Genomic DNA, 22241 nt, shown 5'->3' with positions numbered 1-22241 from the left:
TTAATCACAAATGTCAATGAAGTTAACAACTTTCAAAAGAAAAAGGGAAAAAAAAACTGACTAAACCAACAGAAAACAGTTATTGCTTCTGAGACCACAGAGGCTTTTTCAAGGAAGAGATCAGCGCTTTTGTTCTGAAAGTTTCAGAAAAAAATACACAAAATTAAAAAAAAAAAAAGAAGTATTTTTCTTCCATTATTCTACCAGTGTTCTCCTCATCTTTGGATTCAGGTGAAACCAAGCAGATTAATAAACTGAATCAGCTGACAAACTAAAAGTAAGATTTGTACTTAACAACAAAAACCCTTGTGCTAACTCTGGCCTTTTCTTTTTCATTGACCAATAACAAACATACACAGTAGAAGTTCAGGAAAACAAAAGAATGCTATGCTAAAATAATTTTCTAAAGATAGTCCCTTTCTAATTACTTATGTGCTACTATGACACTGTTTTCTATAGGAATTTTTAAGTTGTCACATTTTATAATCAAATGGCATTATTCATTATGAAGTGAAACTTAATAATTAACATTCAAAACTGCTGAAAGCTTATTATATGTGATAGAAAACAATGGGAATTTTGATTTTCCTTTTTATACTTCAGAATGGTGAACAATGTATGTATGTATGTGTTTTTGCTACATTTTGCTATACTTTCCTATTTTCATGTCTTCATTTTTCCTCTGTTTGCCCATCACTGAGCAGAATACTGTATTCTTAACTTGTACTATTTTGGGAATTTCAGATTCAAACTTATTTCTTGGGGAACGCCTTCAGATTAATACAGAGATAATACTAAAACTGTTCTATTTTTTCTAATGTATGTCACCAACCAAACTTTTACCTTGTAAAGTTTGATTTCATTTGATTTTTCTCTTTAAGTGAAGTTTCTATGAACATGTCATAGTAGACTTTAACAAAGTTGTTCACAATAAAAAATAAAATGATCTCTATATAAAATAGGCAAACATATGAGATAGGGAAGGGGATTTTTTTTTATGCTACTTTGGTAATGAAACCATAATTTCAGTTCTCTCTGTTCACCAACCGAATTATTTCTGGTTTTCACTTTTCTGCTTGCAGTTTATTCATTTCATGGCATATCTATGTAGCGTCAAGTAGCGAAGGAAATCAGGTTATATACTGGGGACTTTTCAAAGATTCTGCCAGCTTGTTTTCAGATTGAGATGAAAGTTAAAGCTAAGTTATTACAAAAAGCTAGAGGTTACATGTATGAAAAATGATAAAAGCTTCAGATTTACTTAAAATGAGCATACTTTTTGTCGTCTTCTTGTTTCTTTTCATAATGCAAATACATGTGAACTCCTAAAAACCCTGAAAGGTCAATGGGTATTTTATAGCTGGTCCGTAGCAGAGCTTCCAAGTCCAAAAGCGTCTCCAAAATTTTTAGTCAGTTCCGTTGATTTAATGAAAGATTACTTCTTCTTTCAAACTTTCTCTTTCATATGTTCCAGATTATGATACAGATAGTAACATCACTGCTATTTACAACCGCCAATTACCCTTTGACAGAGGTTTGAGGACTACAAAAATATTTTAGAAAAAGTGAATTATTTATGACAGTTTACTCATGAAATTGTTTTCTCTCCTTCCTCCCAAAGCAGCTATTGATTATTTCATTATTTATCCAGTTAGCTTCCCTGGCTGCTCTTATCTTCTGTTTGTACTTCCTAATCACAGTATATACCTGTCTCCAGTTGATTGTAATTGTTACAAAAAAGACACCTTCTCCTCACTTCAATAAGCCACACTCATTCAGCCATTTAAGTATGAGTGTTATTAGTCATATCCATTTTACTGTCAACAGTAAGCATAAGCCAAAGGAATTATCCTCTCTCCAAATATTTTGGTAAGAAATGTGCTTCTTTTTACTTTCAAATTGCTTAAACAACTGAAATTTTGGAGGATGAGATACTGAAACAGAAAAAACATCTCACACAGTTCTTTTCAATGGAGGAAAAATTCTTTGTGTCATTGGCAACCAAATATTTTCCTGCGTATGTAATGTTATATCTACACACAATTGGGTTTTCTCACTTTTTTTTTTTTAACCCAAACTACTCATTCTCTTCCAAACATCTTCATTTTCTTTTTCCTTTTTGTGTCATGCTTGACCACTTAATCTACTAGCTCTTTTACCACTTCCTTTTCCCTCACTGGCATATACATCTGCATCTGTTTTGTTCCTTTTTCTCCGCTATACTTTTGGAGTGCGTCTACACAGTGTAGCCTGTGCTAATATAATTATGCTTGCAAAGTCTTGCAGCGGAGATGCAGCATATACTGCAGAAGAAATAGCACACCTACAGACTTTATTCTAGAGAACACTGTCTCAATCAACAGACTTCTGTCTTGTGCATTCGAATTTTTATTGGAAGAACTATGTTGGCCACTATGTGGTTTCTTCCCGGGGCTTGACAGCAAGTTATGAACCCAAATACTCCTCATACTCCTTTCCCAGACTTTCAGTATTCCTTCTAAGGACTTCATACGCATCTGCCACTGTGCTGCTCCTCATTCACTCTGCTTCTCTCCAGTCATACAGCTAGCTTTTTACACGTGCAAAAAGCATGAGAGCAGAGGACACCTGACCCCTGGAACACGAAACCAAGGCTGTTCAGAGACCCGTATTCAAGTTCACTTCATTTTACTATACCAACGTGTTACTTAAAACAAGCAGTGTGTGAGCCTTCTGCGTATATTTGAAAGAAAAGACTTACTGCCGAGAAAAAAACTGAAGGAAACTAAAATACTCCGTGCATTGTTTAAATTAACTACACCCACGTATTATGCATATCTTGTAGGATTTATGTCCAGTTGTGAATAGATGTAAATTATAAGGATAAATATAACCTCCGTATGAAGAGACTGCTCCTCTCTTTCAAAATCATTTATAGTCCCAACATTGAATCTGATGTCAGACCAAACTTAAAGCTCTTCAAGATTTCATCACTCCTTTTAATCAAAGAAAAGCTAACATTAGCATTCGGAGCTTTGTCAACTTGATTAGATTTCTAGCTGATTCTATTATAATCCTTTAAGATCATAAAAGCAATTCTACAGTAAAAACTTTATCAGTTTTTGAACACAGAAAAGTATCCAATAAAGAAAAATAAAATCTCACAACACAAGGAGAAACTGTCTATTCACTTAAGCCACAAACTGATTTCAAAAATATTTCTGATGTAGCCTGGTATGCTACAACACTTGCAAGCCCAGCAGCACAGAGCTATTCATTATCTGCACATGCTCTCAGTCCTCAAGTGAAGTCAGCATTGCTGCTGTGATGGTGACAGAATGACAGAGGTGGGGCCATCTACCACTTGGTGTAATTGCTGAGTCTTGTGAGACCTTAGAAACTCTCGTATCCATCTGTTTCTTTTTTGTTCTGAGATACTGTTTAAAGAAGTTATCTGCAATGGGGTGTTATCTTTCATGGAGCTACAAAAGTGGAGGTGGAAACTAATAACTTACTCCCCAACTTGGAAGATAATTGGCTACTAGCAAAAAATTTAGCTTTCTCACTTTCCTGCTCTAAATTTAGAGTATTCAAGAACTTCCTGGTGGCACAGCACCTGCTTCATTATCGAATCAATAATCCCACCTTTGTCTGGACATCCTGACCCATTTGGCCATGGCAAAAATAAAAGTGCAAAAAGTATTCTGCATAATTCAGAACCTCTGCCAATTGCAATGATAATTTTCTAATAAAATGGGTTGCTATCCTTTATGACTTACTACAGAGGGCAAATGGTTAAAATCAGCCAAACTTGGACAGGAGCATTCCAAGTCTGTAGCTGACTGACTGATCTCTAGGGATTACAGACTCACAGAGCCCAGCATGGATTCACTGGAGTTTCCTTCCATTAAAACAACAATAGCAAGGAATAGTAAAGATAACATGGTAGGAAGTCTTTTTAACTGTTAGGGGCAGAAACATGAATCAAGGAAACAGCAGTTCAAGGGAGTACAAACTAGACTGGTGTTTGACCGGAAAAGCTCAAGAAAAGAATCACAGAATCACAGAGTGGTTTAGGTTGGAAGGGACCTCTGGAGATCATCTAGTCCAACCTCCCTGCTCAAGTAGGGTCCTCTAGAGCATATTGCCCAATATCACATCCAGACGGCTTTTGAATATCTCCAGCGAAGGAGACTCCACTACCTCTCTGGGCAACCTGTTCCAATGCTCTGTCACCCTCACAGTGAAGAAGTTTTTTCTCAGGTTCAGATGGAAATTCCTGTGGTTCAGTTTGTGCCCGTTGCCCCTTGTCCTGTTGCTGGGAACCACGGAGAAGAGGCTGGCCTCATCCTCTTGACACCCTCCCTTCAGATACTTGTACACGTTTATGAGATCGCCTCTCAGTCTTCTCTTCTCCAGGCTGAACAGGCCCAGCTCTCTCAGCCTTTCTTCATGGGAGAGGTGCTCCAGCCCTCTAATCATCTTTGTAGCCCTCTGCTGGACTCTCTCCAGGAGTGCCATGTCTCTCTTGTACTGGGAAGCCCAGAACCGGACACAGGACTCCAGGTGAGGCCTCACCAGGGTTGAGGAGAGGGGCAGGATCACCTCCCTCCACCTGCTGGCAACACTCTGCCTAATGCACCCCAGGAGACCATTGGCCTTCTTGGCCACAAGGGCACACTGCTGGCTCACGGTCAACTTCTTGTCCACCAGCACTCCCAAGTCCTTCTCTGCAGAGCTGCTTCCCAGCAGGTCAACCCCCAGGCTGTCCTGCTCCAGGGGGTTATTCCTCCCTAGGTGCAGGACCCTGCACTTGCCTTTGTGGAACTTCATGAGGTTCCTCTCCGCCCAGCTCTCCAGCCTGTCCAGGTCCCTCTGAAGGGCAGCACAGTCTTCTGGTGTGTCAGCCTCTCCCCCCAGTTTAGGATCATCAGCCAACTTGCTGAGGGTGCACTCTGTCCCTTCCTCCAGGTCAATGATGAATACGTTGAACAAGACTGGACCCAGGACTGACCCCTGGGGAACACCACTAGCCACAGGCCTCCAACTTGACTCTGCGCCACTCACCACAACCCTCTGAGCTCGGCCATCCAGCCAGTTCTCAAGCCACCTCACCGTCCACTCATCTAGCCCACACTTCCTGAGCTTACCTAGGAGGATGTGATGGGAGGCAGTGTCAAAAGCCTTGCTGAAGTCTAGGCAGACAACATCCACTGCTCTGCCCTCATCTACCCAGCCAGTCATTCCGTCAGAGAAGGCTATCAGATTGGTCAAGCATGATTTCCCTTTGGTGAATCCATGCTGACTCCTCCTGATCACCTTCTTGTCCTCCACATGCTTAGTGAGGACCTTCAGGATGAGCTGTTCCATCACCTTTCCAGGGATGGAGGTGAGGCTGACAGGCCTGGAGTTCCCTGGCTCCTCCTTCTTGCCCTTTTGGAAGACTGGGGTGACATTGGCTTTCTTCCAGTCCTCAGGCACCTCTCTTGATCTCCAGGACCTTTCCAAGATGATGGAGAGTGGCCTAGCGATAACATCCACCCCTCAGCACTCGTGGGTGCATCCCGTCAGGGCCCATGGATTTGTGGATGTCAAGTTTGGACAAAAGATCTCTAACCCGATCCTCCTCAACCAAGGGAGAGTCTTCCTTTCTCCAGACCTCCTCTCTTGTCTCCAAGGTCTGGAATTCCTGAGGACTGGCCTTAGCAGTGAAGACTGAAGCAAAGGCAGCATTCAATAACTCTGCCTTCTCTGTATCCTTTGTCACCAGGGCACCCGCCCCATTCAGCAGCGGGCCCACGTTTTCTCTAGTCTTCCTTTTGCTATTGATGTATTGGAAGAACCCCTTCTTGTTGTCCTTGACATCCCTTGCCAGATTTAATTCCAGCTGGGCCTTAGCCTTCCTTGTCGCATCCCTGCACACTCTGACAACGTCCCTGTATTCCTCCCAAGTGGCCTGTCCCCTTTTCCACATTCTGTAGACCTCTTTCCTCTGTTGGAGTTTTGCCCAGGAGTTCCTTGCTCATCCAGGCAGGTCTCCTGTCCACTTTGCTGGACTTCCCACTCAGAGGGATGCACTGCTCTTGAGCCTGGAGGAGGTGATGCTTGAATATTAACCAGCTTTCTTGGACCCCTCTTCCTTCTAGGGCCCTACCCCAGGAGATTCCCCTAAGTAGGTCCCTGAAGAGGCCAAAGTTAGCTCTCCTCAAGTCCAGGGTTGCAATCCTACTCATTGCCCTGCTCCCTCCTCGTAGGATCCTCAACTCCACCATCTCACGGTCACTGCAGCCAAGGCTGCCCCCAACCTTCACATCTCCAACTAGTCCTTCTTTGTTTGTTAGTACAAGGTCTAGCATTGCACCTCTCCTCATTGGCGTCTCCACCACCTGGGTCAAGAAACTATCATCAATGCTCTGCAGGAACCTCTTGGACTGTTTGTGCCTAGCTGTGCTGTCTTGCCAACAGATGTCAGGGTGGTATCATCAAGAAGATATCAAGAAGATATATTATTGTATCAAGAAGATATAAGGCTTTACAGTGAGTTTCCACTGGAACTTCAACTGTTCTTCTTTTTTATCTTTTTCTTAATTTCTGACTGGTTGCAGTTGGTACTAAAATTAAGCTACGACATTACCCTCTTGTGTCTGCAAGAAACAATCAGCAGTACTTGAACTTGAAAACAGCATGCACATCAAATTCTGCGCTGGCTGAACAGGAACTGTGACAATGAAATTTCAGCTATCCCACAGATCTCCCAGGAGTGGAAACTTCTGGAAGGTGCACAGTCCCTGGACCACACGATCCTTAAGCATCTGAGCTCTGTAATGATATGAGTGGAAAAACAGAGACTGCTATGAAAGAATGGCATTAATTTCATAACCCAGACATGATTATAGGAGTTGATGACAGCTGTGTAACTCAACAAGTTTTTTGGGGGCTGTGTGTATATTCTGGATGTTTGTTAACCACAAGCACATCTATACATGCATAGGCAGAGGTACACAGGCAGTTTTCTTATGTTCCACCCTTATTCTTCCTTCCTTTCCAGTCCTCATTCTTCTGACAATCCATTTCATTGCAATGTAACACTTTGCAGAAACAGAAAGCCTGCTACATTATCCTTGCAGATGACAACAACTGTACTCTGAGAGCACTATTTATATAAGCAGCACAAGTGGCAGCCGTGTCACTGGCAGCACTGTCTTGGATAATTCCTTACTACATTGTATCAAACCTAGCCTACCTTATGATTCATTCAGAAACAAAATGAAATCTAATAGTGAAAAACCCTCAAAGAGTTGCTGGAAATTCCAAATGAGAAATAGATATATACTCTTCAAAGATGAAACCTGTATTGTGACCACAGCTTGATGTACTGAAATGTACTGCCAGTCTCTTCAGCCATACAGATATCTTCAAACTTGTGTCTTCAACCACTAAGATCTGAAGTCTGTTGCATAGTAGCCGATACAGCTCCAACACAAGACTCTCAGACGAAGAATTGCTCTCGCAAGTGTATGCTCATGTAACTTCTATCCCATCCTTAACCAGTACTCACATAACAGTCAATTACTTGACTTGGAAATTAACAGAGTTATCAGTGCTGTAACCGGCATGACCATTCATTCTCTGCCCTCCCTGCAAAGAAATAAGTGCTGGTCTGCTTCAGTAACATTTTAAACTTCATTGGTTGTCATTCAGCACTGCTCTACATTAATCCAATTTTGAATCTTATTTTTTGGGAAAACTGTAGAAATTGTTTGAATGTAGAACCTCATCTGCCTATTATCTGTCAAAGGAGGTTTAGCATGTGAAAGTCAGCTTACATCATTAATAAATATATCAAGATAATTAACTTTCACTTTCCTGCCTTTACACACAACTAATCTGAAACATTAGTCTAGTCAGAGAATATTCTAAGCCCAAAATGTTAGCATTGTTTCTTCACATCCTTGGAGGCCTCATGTTTTACACAACCTCTGCTTGAAGTTCATTCTTAATTAAAGAACAACAAAAGGCTGTAGAATAAGTCTACAAAGATTATATTAATCAACATCTGCAGAAGATATGAGAGTCAGGGGAAAGTTATCAAACAAAAAAATCTAGTTATCAGATTTAAGCTTAGGTCAATCACTAAAGAAACTAAATAATAAATAACTAGTGCCATTTCAGATTGCCAGCTGACATCAAGCTGGTTCTCTCAAAATACACGGCAATTCAACTTGTATCTTCTGTGTTACTATCACGTAAAGATCCCATTACTTCAGTGACCAAGGCTGCCTTTGCTGCCCGCAATGGCCAATAAGCATAAAGTGTATAAATTCAAACAAACTCTGCATTAGAAAACAGCCAGAAGAAAATTATTGTACATATTTAGCTGAATTGTAAGGATAATCTGTTGACTAATTCTGGCTATGATAAAAGTGTTTACATGCTTGTCCCAGTAAAAAAATGTTGCTTGCTTCATGCATAGTAGTTCAGCTTCAGCAAGCCTAGAATTCACTTTTTGAAGGCAGTAAAAGTTCAAACTTAATGTTTTATTTGGCTATCCTGTTCTATCACCTCTCTGATTTTCTGCTCAAGTCCGCTCAGCCACTTTATCACAACCTTCAGCAGACACAGGATATCTGCTTAACGACCACTATTATCTGTGCTGTTCCATTACTGTGACTCTTCTCTGTGCTTCATAACACTTCCCCAGTCTGTCCATCTGGCATTTTCTCAGCCCAGACTAAGGTGTTTTGTTTATCTTGCAAAAGAAATATCTGCAAAGTTAATCTCAGAAGTCTGACAGAAAAATGAAAAACAATTCCTCCCATTTTTCTTGCTTCCCTACAGAGTTTAACCAAGCTTACAGCTTTATGCAGATCTGTAAGTAGGAAAGATACAATTTCAAAAAACTAGCCTATAAAAGATAGCAGAGAAATATCTAGATAAGTTGGCTGCACGAGATTCTTGAGTTTTTAAACTGCCTACACAAATTATACCTTTTATTTTTGTTTCTTTTTATTTGTTCCTAGCATATTATATATTTTTAGCTTTCATCCTCTTAATGCATTATGAAACTAGATATAAACACGCATCCAAAAGAATTAAAACATTATCATTAATGCATTGTAGAGATCGCCAGAACAAAAATCTTCAGAAGGTAATCAAGCTCACCTGTCAGGACAACCTGAGCAACCTTCTCCATTGACAAACACCTAGCTCAGATGCCATGCCTAATTTTCAGTGTTCAATTTAAGTCAGATAAATCCCACCTGAAAAAAACATATGCCCACATACATTTGCTTGTACACGTACAGGTGTGCTTGTGCTAAACATAAAGACAGATTACACATGCAACCACAGAAAACTAACTTGCTAAGTTACACAGCTGCCAATAACCATTTCAAAGCATGTCTGGATTATGAAACGAAGGGTAGTCATGCATATTTATCCAGTATTTGTTCTTTTTTTCTTTAAAAGATGTATAAAAAGCAGCTGTTCTTCAAGTGTACTAGAAAAGTTTTCCAATTAACTCCTTAAAGAGTTAGCAAGTAGATTTCAGTAAAAGTTGCTAAACCAAGACTGATAAAACTGAATTTGTAAGAGAAACTTATGTGAAAGGCTGTTTAAAACTTCTACCCTGGATAGTACTTCAGTATCTATAAACTGCTTATGAAATTACTTAAGAGAAGCATACCTGGCATCAATTCAGCAGTATGGAATATTTTCTCCTGCTTCATTTTGCTTTCACATAATAACTCTTCTTTGGTTATTGGAAGATCTAGAACATCTCGAATAATCTGTGCCCCTTCTAGGGCTTTTTTACCCATGACCAAAGATTTCACATCCCAGGTATAGGTCTTTCCAAAGCGCCCACAGATTTCTTGGAACACCACCGTATAGAGCCGTTCAGTATCTGCCAAAGAATAATAATAAAAACAGATCAGAAACATGCAGCCAGCTGAACAGACAATCTTCCAAGGAAGACCACATAAATGGCCACAGGATTATCTACCAAGAGCTAGAGGTTATATCAAAGTAGACAAAACTGCCTCCCCCTATGTGCAGAGGCGAAGGCAGGCTTCCTCAGATTACCTCAGAGGTACCCCGTTTTTCAAGCTGTCACTTCTATGTTAAGAGAAGGCTACTGAAGGTCACAACAAAGAACTATCTGGACGTGTTCTCTTGTCATCTCTGTTTCGCGTTGGCAATGTCTTAATTAAAATATTCTATTTATTCTTTGACTCAGAAAGAAAAGTAGGAAAGAAAATCTAGTACTCGGGAGATGTCATTATATATTCCCACGTAAACTGTAAAAAAAAAAAAAAAAGTTAAATATTTAAGAATGTCTTTGAACAGAAGCTTCACAGTGCCTTCAAAAGACGCTACAGTCATTATTACAGTGCTGCTGGCACTTCTGCATTTACATGTGATTATTTAAACAGAATGCACCCACCTGTATTTCGGGGGGGGAGGGGGGAGCGGGGGGGGTCTGGCAAGACTAAATTTCAGGATGAATTTTGCCAATGAAACTCTCAGTTTTTATGTGAAAGGTGTTTTTGTCTTTTAAATTCATTTAATTTTTAAAAATATAAGCCAACAATCGTTCCTCTCTTCCCAGCAGACAAATCTTTAAATAAGAAGGTCAGTAAAATCTGATTTGATATCAAAAGCGGGGAGGCAAGGGAGAAGTCCTTTCATCTTTGACCTTTCCGTCTGGCTTCATTTTGGCAAATGAACAGTAGCTTTCTCCACCACTATCATTTTTTACGTGGCGTCTCCCTACTGCACTTAACCAACCTAAAGAGGGCATTTTTTTTGCCTTCTGTATCTTTAAAGGTAACAGTAATATTATCACTTTAGCAATAAAAGTAAAAAATGAGGAAACAAGGTAATCTTTCTTAACCGGATCTGTTTAAAGAGATTGGGGACTTAACTTATCAACACATTCCTTTGCCTTGGAAAAATTATTTTATTAGAGGGAAAATAAAAATTGAAATTATACATGAGCATTTCCTGAATACGTAAGAACTATGCAACAGAGGGTTTAAACTGTAAGCTTTAACATAGATACTACAAAGACAAAAGACTGAAGAAAGAAGATTAGAGCCCATGATTACAATGTACGTGAAGATCTTCCCCACACTGACAAACGCTCGTTCCTTAACTGCAGTAATCTGCTTGTCCTCAGATCAGAAGACGGTTCTGATTTGAAATCGCATGAGAAACATATGGGCTGTTTCCCATCATCTCACCTAGCGCTGCGCGAACACACAACGGTGCAGAAGACACACTGCTGCCTGCCAGAACGCTCCTGCCAACGTTCCACTCCAGTAACTAGAAGAGAAGTTGAGCTAAAGCAACTGCTAAAGATCCAACTTACTTGTCTGAACTGTTTAACAGGCCAGCAACCTGGTCACAACAATCAACTTAAAAATGAAAGAAAAAAAATAATAGCACCTGTGCTACTGTTTGCAGATGCTCCTCAAACAGATATACTCAAGAAAAAAAGTTAAGAGTAATCCTGGGGACCTGTAAAGCACAGGAAATGTATCACAGTACTGTTCTGAATCAGCAGAAACACAAGACTTGGCTCTGGAAAATGCCAAGCTGCCAAGAAGAAGAGAAGAGAGGGAGAAAAAAAAAAGCCTGTTTGCTTGACACTGCCAGCTGATACTCTCAGTAAGCTGAGGCGAATTGACAGTGCAATGCTTGAAATTTCACAGTTCTCTCCTTCCTTGTTTCTGATGCATTTTGGATTTCACATTCACTAGGGGAAGGACACAAACCTCTTTTCTGAAGCTGAAAATTAATCCTCATCCTATACAGTAGTAAATATCCAACTAAGTAGAAATAAAACAAAACAAGGAATCAAAAAGCATAATTGTAGAACATGAAACTGCTAGAGTTCTAAAATAATTACTTGTTAATCTATGCAGAAGTGAACGATTCAACTGTGTAGCTAAAGACATTCAACTAAATAGCCTGCTGCATTTTAAATACCACACAGCAGACTTGTGTACTGAGTTTTCCTTTTCTTCTTAAAGAAATGCTTAATAATGTTCAAATTGCTGACAAAAAATAATCTGCTATGTAATGCAGTTTGCAAACTGAACAGCACTCATGAACAATCCTGAGTAAAATCTGTTAAGATAATTAATTTTATTATTATCACATTTACATTGTCTGAACTTAGATCTCAGTGCTGAACAAAAAAAAACTGAATTAAATGTAAGCTCGTCTACTGATACTACTCACGTGCTTAAAATGAGGGAAATGCTTAGAAAAATAAGATCTCAAAATGCTTCTTTCCTTCCCTTTCCTCAATAATTATCTGCTAAAAGCATTTGCTTACAAAAATCAAGATTTTTGTTTCAGAGAGATCACTTTTTCCACTCTGCCTGAACTTCTAACATTTGGACTCCGTACACCAACTGAGTTGCAATGAAAATTATCACCATCCCGAGTTTAATGACCTCCTGCAACATTTTAGGTATTTAATTCTTGAGAAAAAAGAGATTTTCATTCTCGTGATTTGATGATAAAAGATTTTTCGAGCCTTACTGCTCTATTACTAAGGAGTGTGTAACTCTTACTGTGCCTAAAGCTATAGTTTGGAAAAAATCTTCATAGTTATGGAGACTTGCTCGAGCAGACACGTCCCACTACAGCACATCAACAAAAGTAGAAACCAGGGGTGGAGAGGTGGGGTGGACTGAAAAAGCCATGCTTTCTGCATACATGTATAGCAGAAAAGGACCTATATTCCTTTTGGCTAAAGAATAGGTAAAATCCGTATGTTCCCCTTATAGCAGTAGCTAACTACTAAATACCAATATAACTTCAAGATTTCTTATTCCTATTGAAATGGGGGAACTCAAAAAAGTGCTGAACAAGTGAGAGCTAGGCTAGCTTTTTTCCTCCTTGATAATATGAAATAAACTATAGTACAACTGACTATACACTGTTAAGTATAACAAGCAATCATATTTTCAAACTAATATAAAACTGTAATACAAAGAAAAATTAAATCTAACACTCAGAGAAAAATATAAAATATAAAATATAAATATAATAAAACAACCAAGAGGAACTAGAGGCTCAATTCAAATGCCTAAATCTAATGATATCTTAGACACCCTAGTAGGCCCAAGAAATCCACACACAGCTGACATTCAAAATAGGAACTGTGTGAGACCCACACCTTATTGCAGAAGCAGCTGGAGGCTTGGCTGAATGCCCTACAGTATCTCAAATGCTAATAAGCACATACATTTAAGCCTAAAGGTAACTTGGCATCAGATCATAGTGTAAAACTTGAATGTTTAAGATCTGCCCAAAGCACTGCAGTTAGAATTAGAAGTGCAAATCTATCTGGGTTAGGACTACAGCAATCAAAGTCTGAGGTGAGATCTAAATCTCACCTTTATCAACCTCTTGCACATCAAGAAGTTGGCTTAAGATAGAAATTATGATCTTATGAATGAATCAGGAACTTGATTTTTAGTTATTTACATGTCTATTGAATTTATTATGATAAATTTATTATAATTTTAAAATAATTTCCAGCTTATCAAGGACTTGAAGCTAGTAGGCATGAAAGCGCATCTTAGCTATTGCTTCTAAATTCTTCGTTTGAATCATCTACCCTATCTTTACTCCAAGCTTCCCTAAAGAAATATACCAATGATTTAATTCTCTGCTAAAAAATCTAAATAGAATTTCAATCATATGCATTCAGCATTTTCTAAAAAGCCAAAATCAGATCCTGGATGTCTAAAGTCAACAAGATTTTTATTTTGGTGGAGGACAAAGAGATGGTTATATAAGAGAAGATGTTAAAATCAAACAATAGGTTTCTCGCGACTATAGCTCTGAAGCAGATTTCTGTCCAGAAGTGGAAGGGAAATGTCTTTGATATTCAATTCAGAAAATTCAAACACAGTCATTCTTAACAAGATTGTGGCCCAAAAATGAGAAAAATCTCATTAGATTTTGTCACTGTCAATACTGAATCAAACACAGATTACTATGACTTTTTGTTTTATTATCAGTCTCTGACAAAGTTCCTTTAATCCCCTTGGGATATGTAACAGTGTAAGAAGGTACACAAACTATTGAAATGCTCATTTGGGGCACTAAGAGATAAATATGATTATAAACCAGAATATAAATAGATAACTGGATGATTTTGTGTTGCTTTTTGCAATTGAATTGGTGACGTTAAGCATTTCCCACAGGGCGCGTGGGCTCTTCACTTGTTTGATCACACAGAGAGTTGAAAGGTCCATATAACAGAGGACACAAGCAAAGAACAGCACCCTCATCACGTTTCCAAACGGTACGTAGGCTACCACAGACTTTAGGAAATGCCACTGCCAAGATAAAACCCACAAGAATTAGCCACAAAACTCACCATGAGCACCAGCCTCCAGCAGATTCTTGTATGTGGAGAAAACACACAAACAAACAAACAAAGACTGGGAACACAATGGCTTTTCCACAGCAAACTCTGAATGGAAAAAGAACATCTTCTTAACCCAGAAAACTATTCAAGATATTACTATCCAGAAAAAGTGCATCAATTACAGCTCCAACTCAAACAATTAAGTAAAGAAGGGAATTATACATTATGATAAAGTAAAAAATCCAAAAGAGTTGTAAAAAATGGTCACTGAAGGAAAAATAGTCTATTTCATTCAATAAAGCATGGCACATAATTCATTTCCCACTCTTTTTCTATCTTTATGATTTATTTCAGTGAGAATCTGGCATGCTTATCCTATAAAACAATGAGGCCCAGATTAAAGCATTCTGGCATTTGAATATTATCCTCCTTTAACTGTGCTTCTCTTCCAATTTTTAAATATGTAGATAATATATATCATTGATAATATGACCATTCAATAACATTAGGGTCAGATCTGAATACTCATCTACTTATACCAGATATAAACAAATAGCTTCTTCCTTTGACTTCTCTACATATTCCTACAAAACAAATAGGCTTTAGGTATTAGACTACCAGCATGTTTCACCTCCAGAGGCTTAAGCATAGCTTCATGAACTCCTTTTCGGGTTCTAACATACAAGATAATGTCAAACAATGTTGCAAACTTATGATGACATTTCTTGTGCTATTTGCTTTTAGAACAATTATGTAAATAAAAGTTCCAACTGGTGGAATCAAGCTATTGCAAGAGAACTTTGGCATTCATCACAGGCAAAAAAAAAGAAAAAAACAACAAACCTATTCCAATTCAACCGACAAAACGCTGCTGTTTTGACCCTCACAGACAAAATTTGCTGAAAATAGAAACAAATCATAAGAATCTAAGGTTTTTTCTTTAATTGCATTACTTTTAGACTTGTCAGATTAGCTATACTGCACCTTCTTGTGACTAGCTCACCTATATGTGTTCTTAGAACCTTATCCCAGTTAAAAATAAGATAGAAAGACTGGCTAAGAAACGTTTCACATATATGCAAGCACTGCCTGTTCCTACCTTAAAAAAAAAAAAAAAACACTTCTACATTGCCAAATTACAGCCAACTACATAAATAATAACCAAATTTGCATTTTTAACAGGTAAAAGCAAGCAATGAATGCATGCGAGGCTTTTCAAAGTTGTCGAGGTTGTTGTCTATTTGCAATAAGTGAGAGAGAGAACCCTGGGCAGTTAAGGGATCAAAGGTTGTCCATGAAGCACAGAAAAAAGGCACAGCTGGACTAGCCTCTCCACTTAAGATCCCAGCACTCAAACATGACCAACAAAAATAGTGTAAACAATGCAAAACACTATTAAACATCTATATAGCTGTCACTGTAGCAGGTCTGAAACTGCAAAAATAATCCTAAACCACCTAGAACAACTGAAGAATTAGAAGAGAAAGCTTATGAGTTAGCAAAACAATCAGGAAGAGGAAAAGAGAATTTTAAGCCTTTTTGAAATAAGCCATCTTTAGTAGACCACTATCTTGCAGCTTGTGGTAAGAGGTCTTAATCTTGCAGTTCCCTCCTAATACACTCCCATTCACCCTTTCAGTACTCTGAAAGCCAGGTTAAAATTGCATGGCTCTATTAACCTATGACGACTAAGAGCGGAACAAAGCCAGCAGTTTAACAGCTGACCTCAGAATCACTTAAAGCAGTGAGGATGAGGAATCACTTAGAGTGGGGACGAGGAAGAAAGGCAACATAAATTACCTTTTGCAGAATAGCCTAACAGTTACAGCAGCAGTACAGAAAATGATACTTGGCTTCTAATCTCCCTTTAGGGTCTAAGCCTACTTTAACATCCCAAGAGATTTTTTATTCTGCATATGTTTTCTTCTTTTTGTTTTGTATTTTAAATGGACTAGGCAGTCCTTGACACTGGGATGAGTGATGAACAGTGAATCCAAACCAGCCTGGAGATGGCTGGCTTAAGGGCTCACTCCTGAGATGAACTCAAACACCTTAGCAGAGAGGACATCCTGAGATGAGGAACAGGAATGTTATTCTTTGCTACAATATTCTCCCTATTCCTTCCAAATATATTTGCTTATGAAAGAAAATGAATTCTAAATCTGAATACCTTATAGAGACACCCATTTCACTAACTGACAATGACGGCAATCTAGACATATTGCTTATCCATGCTCAAGCAATCTGGTCATACTTCAGTCTCAAGGCATGCGGTGTCTAATGCTGTCTCCAGCCAGGCAGGCTGAACCTATAAGCAGGCCAGTCTATGAAAGCAATCAACTAAAACTCAATTGCAGTATTCATGTTTTCTCTCTTGTACTAACCTACTTTCATAACCTCGACCAAATACATTCATGTTACTCTTACCTGAAAGTTCAGGAAGGTTAAGACTACATTAAAATAATTAGCAAGAACCAAATAATTGCTGCTTCAGAATCATAAGCCAGTTATCAGAGCAAGTTATTTGGTAAATCACTTTATGTGATTGATAAACCATAACTTCTGAAAGGTAAAAAAAACAAAACAAAACAAAACAAAACAAACAAAAAAACCACTATAATTGCTAAAAATTAAAATTACTGCTTACAATTTGAGAAATGATGTTCAAATTGGTCTGATCAATACATATATAAGTATTTGAACAGGTGTCAAGAGGATGGGGCCAGGCTTCTCAGAGGTGCCCAGAAACAGAATGAGAGGCAACAGGCACAAACTAAAACACAGGAAGTTCCCTCTGAACATGAGGAAAAATGTCTTTGCCGTGAGGGTGACCGAGCACTGGAGCAGGTTGCCCAGAGAGGTTGTGGAGTCTCCTTCCCTGGAGATATTCAAAACCCATCTGGACGTGATCCTGGGCAACGTGCTCTAGGTGACCCTTCTCGAGCAGGGCAGTTGGACCAGGTGATCTCCAGAAGCCCTTTAAACCTCAACCATTCTGTGATTCTGTGATATTTTTGACTAGCATTTAGAATAATTTACTAAAATGATCCATTATTCATTTTCGTAAGGAATACGTAGAAGTCTGTTTTGATACTTTAATTTTTGCAAATCTATTTTTTTATCTGTTGTACTAGAATGTTAATATAAGTGCACTCCAAGACATATTAATATGCTATGCAGTGATTACTTTAGAAAGTCCAGAGAAACACTGCCACTGGCTAACACATCCAAAGCACTGTCAGTATGCTTGCTCTTCTCTGATACGAGACATAGTATCACGTATTCCAATTACTGCTAAGAGGCTTAAAAGGAAAAAAAGTTTAGTGCTGAAAAAATAATAGCTGCATAGAATTGTTCCCAAAGGGTCATCACATATTTGCCCCTTTGGGCTTATACTACCAGGAGAACTCTTCTATGGCAGATATATTGGAAGCTGATTTCTCCTTTTATATGCAAAGAAACATTTTACTGCCATGGGGAAGGTGAAGAAGCATCTCAACAAATTCAAATGCCTTCTTCAACCTTCCTTCTCCCTCCAAAAAAGCCCCAAATGAGACTGAAAAGAAAAATCTCTTTAGCACATCATAGTTCTCTTCAAATACTGATTTGTTTAATATTAGCAAGTTTTTGCTTGCCCAGAAGGAGACTACGTGTATATATTTTAAAGACTTAGGTTACATGTTTCTAAACCACTTCCTGGAATACTGTCCAAATAGATCAGTCAGTTTTCTAAACACTGGATATATTTCAAAAGATAGAGTGAGTTTTAAGAGAAAATAGAAATATTATTTTTCCAATGTGGCCTTGGATAATGTTCTAAACTTAATTGCAGTAATCTGTCAAATATTTACTACCACAAAGGAAGCATAAAAAACTAGCGATTAATAGAGCTAATATCCTCCTTCTCTATCAGAAGTGTTTAGAAATTTGAAGTAAATCTGTTGATGCAGTAATTTCTCTGTGGTGGAAGAGAAAATCAAATGTAGGAAGTGCGCACTTGATTTTCTAGGAAAGAGAAAATTGCATGTTGACTGACTGCCTACATTCAGAGGGAAATGTTCAGAAACACTGCAAGACCTTATGACAGTATCTCTTTAATTGTATACTAAGAACTCCTAACTACAACCAAAAAACTAAAACAGTAGAAAGAGTCAGACCTTTCAGGTTCATGGGGCATGTATGATAGAGCAAACTGAAAATTATTTCTTATGAGTGCAATCACCCTTTATGTGAAAGCAGTGTTTAAAATCTCAAAACTATTGGATAGATACCAAATTTAAGGTACTTCCAACACCATATGCTGCGTGTGGACCTTGACCCAGGCAATCCATAGAGCTCTCTGAAGTTAGGTGACCACAACCCTCTCCTCTTACGTGGAGCCGAGTTTCAGAGTATACAGTATTTCCAAAAGGGCAGGGGAAAACCTCACGCTGTGTCAGCGAGGATTCTTCCCCATTCTCCCTTCTCCAGACTCTGCAGGAAGCAATTCAGAACTGACTCCCAGGTCAGATACAGTTGCAGCCTAGAGTGGGACCACTCAAAGCTAAATAATGGACTACCACCTATCATGCCCGAACAGCATATGCTGTGCGCAGGTATCTCTGTGCCTGCTACGGCAGAGAACCACCCTTCCTACTTTCAGGAAACGAAGCCAATCTGTAACTGCTACTCAACAGCAGTCAGACCGTATCAGTAGCAGATCTTTCTGTTAATATTCCCAAATAGACTGCCTCCTACAGAGTCCAGTATGCAACAACAGTTGTTTAATAGGATTCCTTTTATTATCTTCACAAATATTTACACATTAGTTATCAGGACAGCCCGTGCCCTGCTGCTAAACAGCTGTACAGTCTTCTTCCAAATACATATTTAAAATTTTGCAGGAAATCTTCAGAATATCCAGACATATAATGAACTCTACCTACTAATACAGTATTATCCAAATAATACCAGTAATAGAGCCTCTATTAACTGGAAAAATTTACCAGTGTATTTTGAGCTAGGTTTCTGTTGTGAAAGTTTATGCATGAAGTTATGCAACTTGTCCAAGAATTCCATCTCCCATCATACAAAAATCTCTGCTTACTATGGCAGATGACTGCTCAGGGAGCCGGAACAACAAAAGTAAATATAAGGCATCTACTACAACTCCTGTAATACATGGAGGAGACATTTCAAAATAAAACATTTGATCCAAAACACTTGTGAGAGGGAGTCAAACCTCAGTTTGAAATCACCTGAGGGATTTCCATCTGGAGGCCTGAAAAAGTATCAACCTGTCTTCGCTGCCCACAAAAAAGGACTTTATTTTAGGAGGACTGCTAAAAATACCACCTAAAAATTGGGTGCACATCAGATACCTAGAAGTATCTGGTAATGGATCCAGTCCCAATTTTCAAACACATACTTTAGTTTCTCATTCTTTTCCAAGAGTAGCATATCCTGACAGGCAGGCAGGCAGGAGATTGAGAACAGGTCTACCCCTCAGTCCCATGCTTGGATCAAACTAACATAGTATTATTTTGGCGCATTACGACAATTCTACACTAGCGTAAGGCTTTCAACCATCCAAACGCATGTAACCTAAACTACTATCTGTTCAAAACATAGGAAAAACAACAAAATAGTACCGGAGATGTTTTTTAAGACAATATAAAACTTCTCCACACTACAATCCCGAATGATTACAAGAGGTTTAGAAAGAGAACCTCATTTTTGACTTGAAAAAAATTCATGTTAGTGAAACCAAATCACATGAGGATTGCAGGAGAAATACAAAGCTGGAAGACACTCTGACAGTAGCTATTAAGGTTGTATTTTTAGCTATCTCAAAGGGGACAAATTGAGTCTTATTCTGCTAGAGAGCTGTTCTGGACATAATTGAAATGTTATGACTGTGTATTGAATGACAGCTTAGAGGTAGAAGAAACACTGCTGTGTATCCTATTTATGAAATAAAAAATTTTTGTTCAGAGACTCAAAGAGAAAAGAAACTTTATTCCATCATTTCATTCTTCCATGTGATTAGCGTGCTAAAAACAAAAACAGATACTATGAACTAAATCAGGTGTCATTCCCTTTTCACTCAATCTTTCTGCTTACAGAACTAAGGTAGGAAGGAAAAGGTCAAAGTTTACGCCTTGAGACACAAGTGGCTTCCTAAGTCTGACACAGGAGCAACTTTGCTGTGGTGTGCTTAGTTCTTCTGCAACAAGACCTGCAAAGGACTGACTGGTAAAATACATGGTCAATAAGGACATGAAAGCAGCATTTTTGCTTTATTTCCAAAGGAGCCCCAACTTCCTTCCCTCCAATCAAAAGCTAAAGCAACTTATAATAACGGCCAGCGGTCTTTCTCTCACTAGCAAGAATGAGGAACAAATCCACTGAAATCAATTAAGTGACAATGGTGCAAGAAAGATGATCAAGCCCATTGTTTCTAAACATAAATGCGTTTAATAAGATATGCATTACAAAAATTATTTTTGAAGGTGAATCTCAGGCAGCGTCATAGTTGGAGATGGGTGAGAAGCTTCAGGAAATGAGGAAGAAAATTAGTCTCTTTGATGAGCACCTGCTAAGGTGTGGCAGAAGTAACAGCTGCAGACCATTAAAATAATCTATGTAACTTTATAGCATTCTTTCCTTAAAAATTGCCTTTTTGTCATTCCAATGACAAAAACGGAATAACTGCACAGAAAGTTCTTTTAGTTTCTTATTACAGGAAACTTCAGATGGTCTAAAATATATAAGTAAATAAAAAGTGTAATTAATGTTTTCCAGACCTTTTGTATTAGTCTTCTCTACCCACACAGGTAGTAGTTTCCAAATAGCATGGTCTTAAACCTAGTCAGAGTTGCATTATAATTTCCTGTTACAGTACTGAACAGCAGTTCCAAGAAAGATCCGATGTCTGCTATTATAGGCTTGAACCCTGCAGATACGCAACGTATTATCAAATATAAGTGAGCTCCAAGGCCGGGCTATAGATTTCTTATCAATTAAATATTCAGTCTCAAATATCTTTGTGCCTGCTCACCATATAAAGCTTCCTTACTTTAATCTGGAGATAAGAACGCACACTGGCAGTGGCTGTGGAGTAGCTAGCATTTCTAAATCCTAATTAGTTCTAGATATTTGTACTTCTACTCACAGATTTCCTCCAGAACTATCAATTGTTTGTTTGCGTGTTGTCTCCATCTTTTTGTGTTGTTTTCTTCCTCTGTTTTCTAAAAACCTAACAATAACATTCTTTGCATGATTTAAAATCAAGCTTACAATCAACAAAATAAAATGTGGATATTTCATTTGCTGAATAAACTGAACTGCGCTGACGTTCAAAAGAATGAAGGCCGAAGGCTACACCTTTTGACCCACCGTGTTTTGAGACTGTTAAGATACAACTGCATGTCCTAGATATACTCTGATTTAGTCAGGATAACTCACATGTTTTATATTATCAAAGAAAAAAAAAGAATTAGAAAGTATACAAGTTGCAAAAATAATAAAACAGCAGGTCACCAGGGACCTTTTCTGGTTTGAAAAGAGGCAAATCCTATAGGCTATCCCTTTCTGAAGGCCTCTGGATAGGAGTTTTCAGAGAGATGGAAAACTCTGCACAGAAATACAAATCTATTCTTCCATCAACAAGCTGAAATGGCTTTTTTTTTCTTTTTTGTTACTTTTCTGAAGAGCAAATCTAACTATTAATATATTTTACAGAATCCAATTGTATGAAATGTTACCATCAAAGAAAACACAGCTGAACATTGTAAAACATGGCTACAGAGCCCACCCTTTAAGTGACAATTTTAGTCACTGAGCTTGTCATAAGCTAAAAGGTTGGAGGTTTTTTCTTTTAGCAGGT

At 38.4% G+C, this 22241-nt stretch overlaps 1 protein-coding gene across 1 annotated transcript in view; it reads right to left on the bottom strand.

Annotated features, from left to right (window-relative positions):
• Positions 1–22241, bottom strand: part of PUDP (pseudouridine 5'-phosphatase) — a 78675-nt gene that overhangs the window by 40718 nt on the left and 15716 nt on the right. The window contains exon 2 of the mRNA XM_068921607.1: positions 9665–9883. Within this exon, the coding sequence (XP_068777708.1) occupies positions 9665–9883 (219 nt within the window). The remainder of the gene's footprint in view (positions 1–9664; positions 9884–22241) is intronic.

This window comes from Struthio camelus, chromosome 1 (genome assembly GCF_040807025.1).
Source record: "Struthio camelus isolate bStrCam1 chromosome 1, bStrCam1.hap1, whole genome shotgun sequence".
In the NCBI taxonomy this organism is placed as follows: Eukaryota; Metazoa; Chordata; class Aves; order Struthioniformes; family Struthionidae; genus Struthio; species Struthio camelus.
Note: the sequence above shows the minus strand (reverse complement) of the source record. Positions and strands in the feature narration are given on the sequence as shown.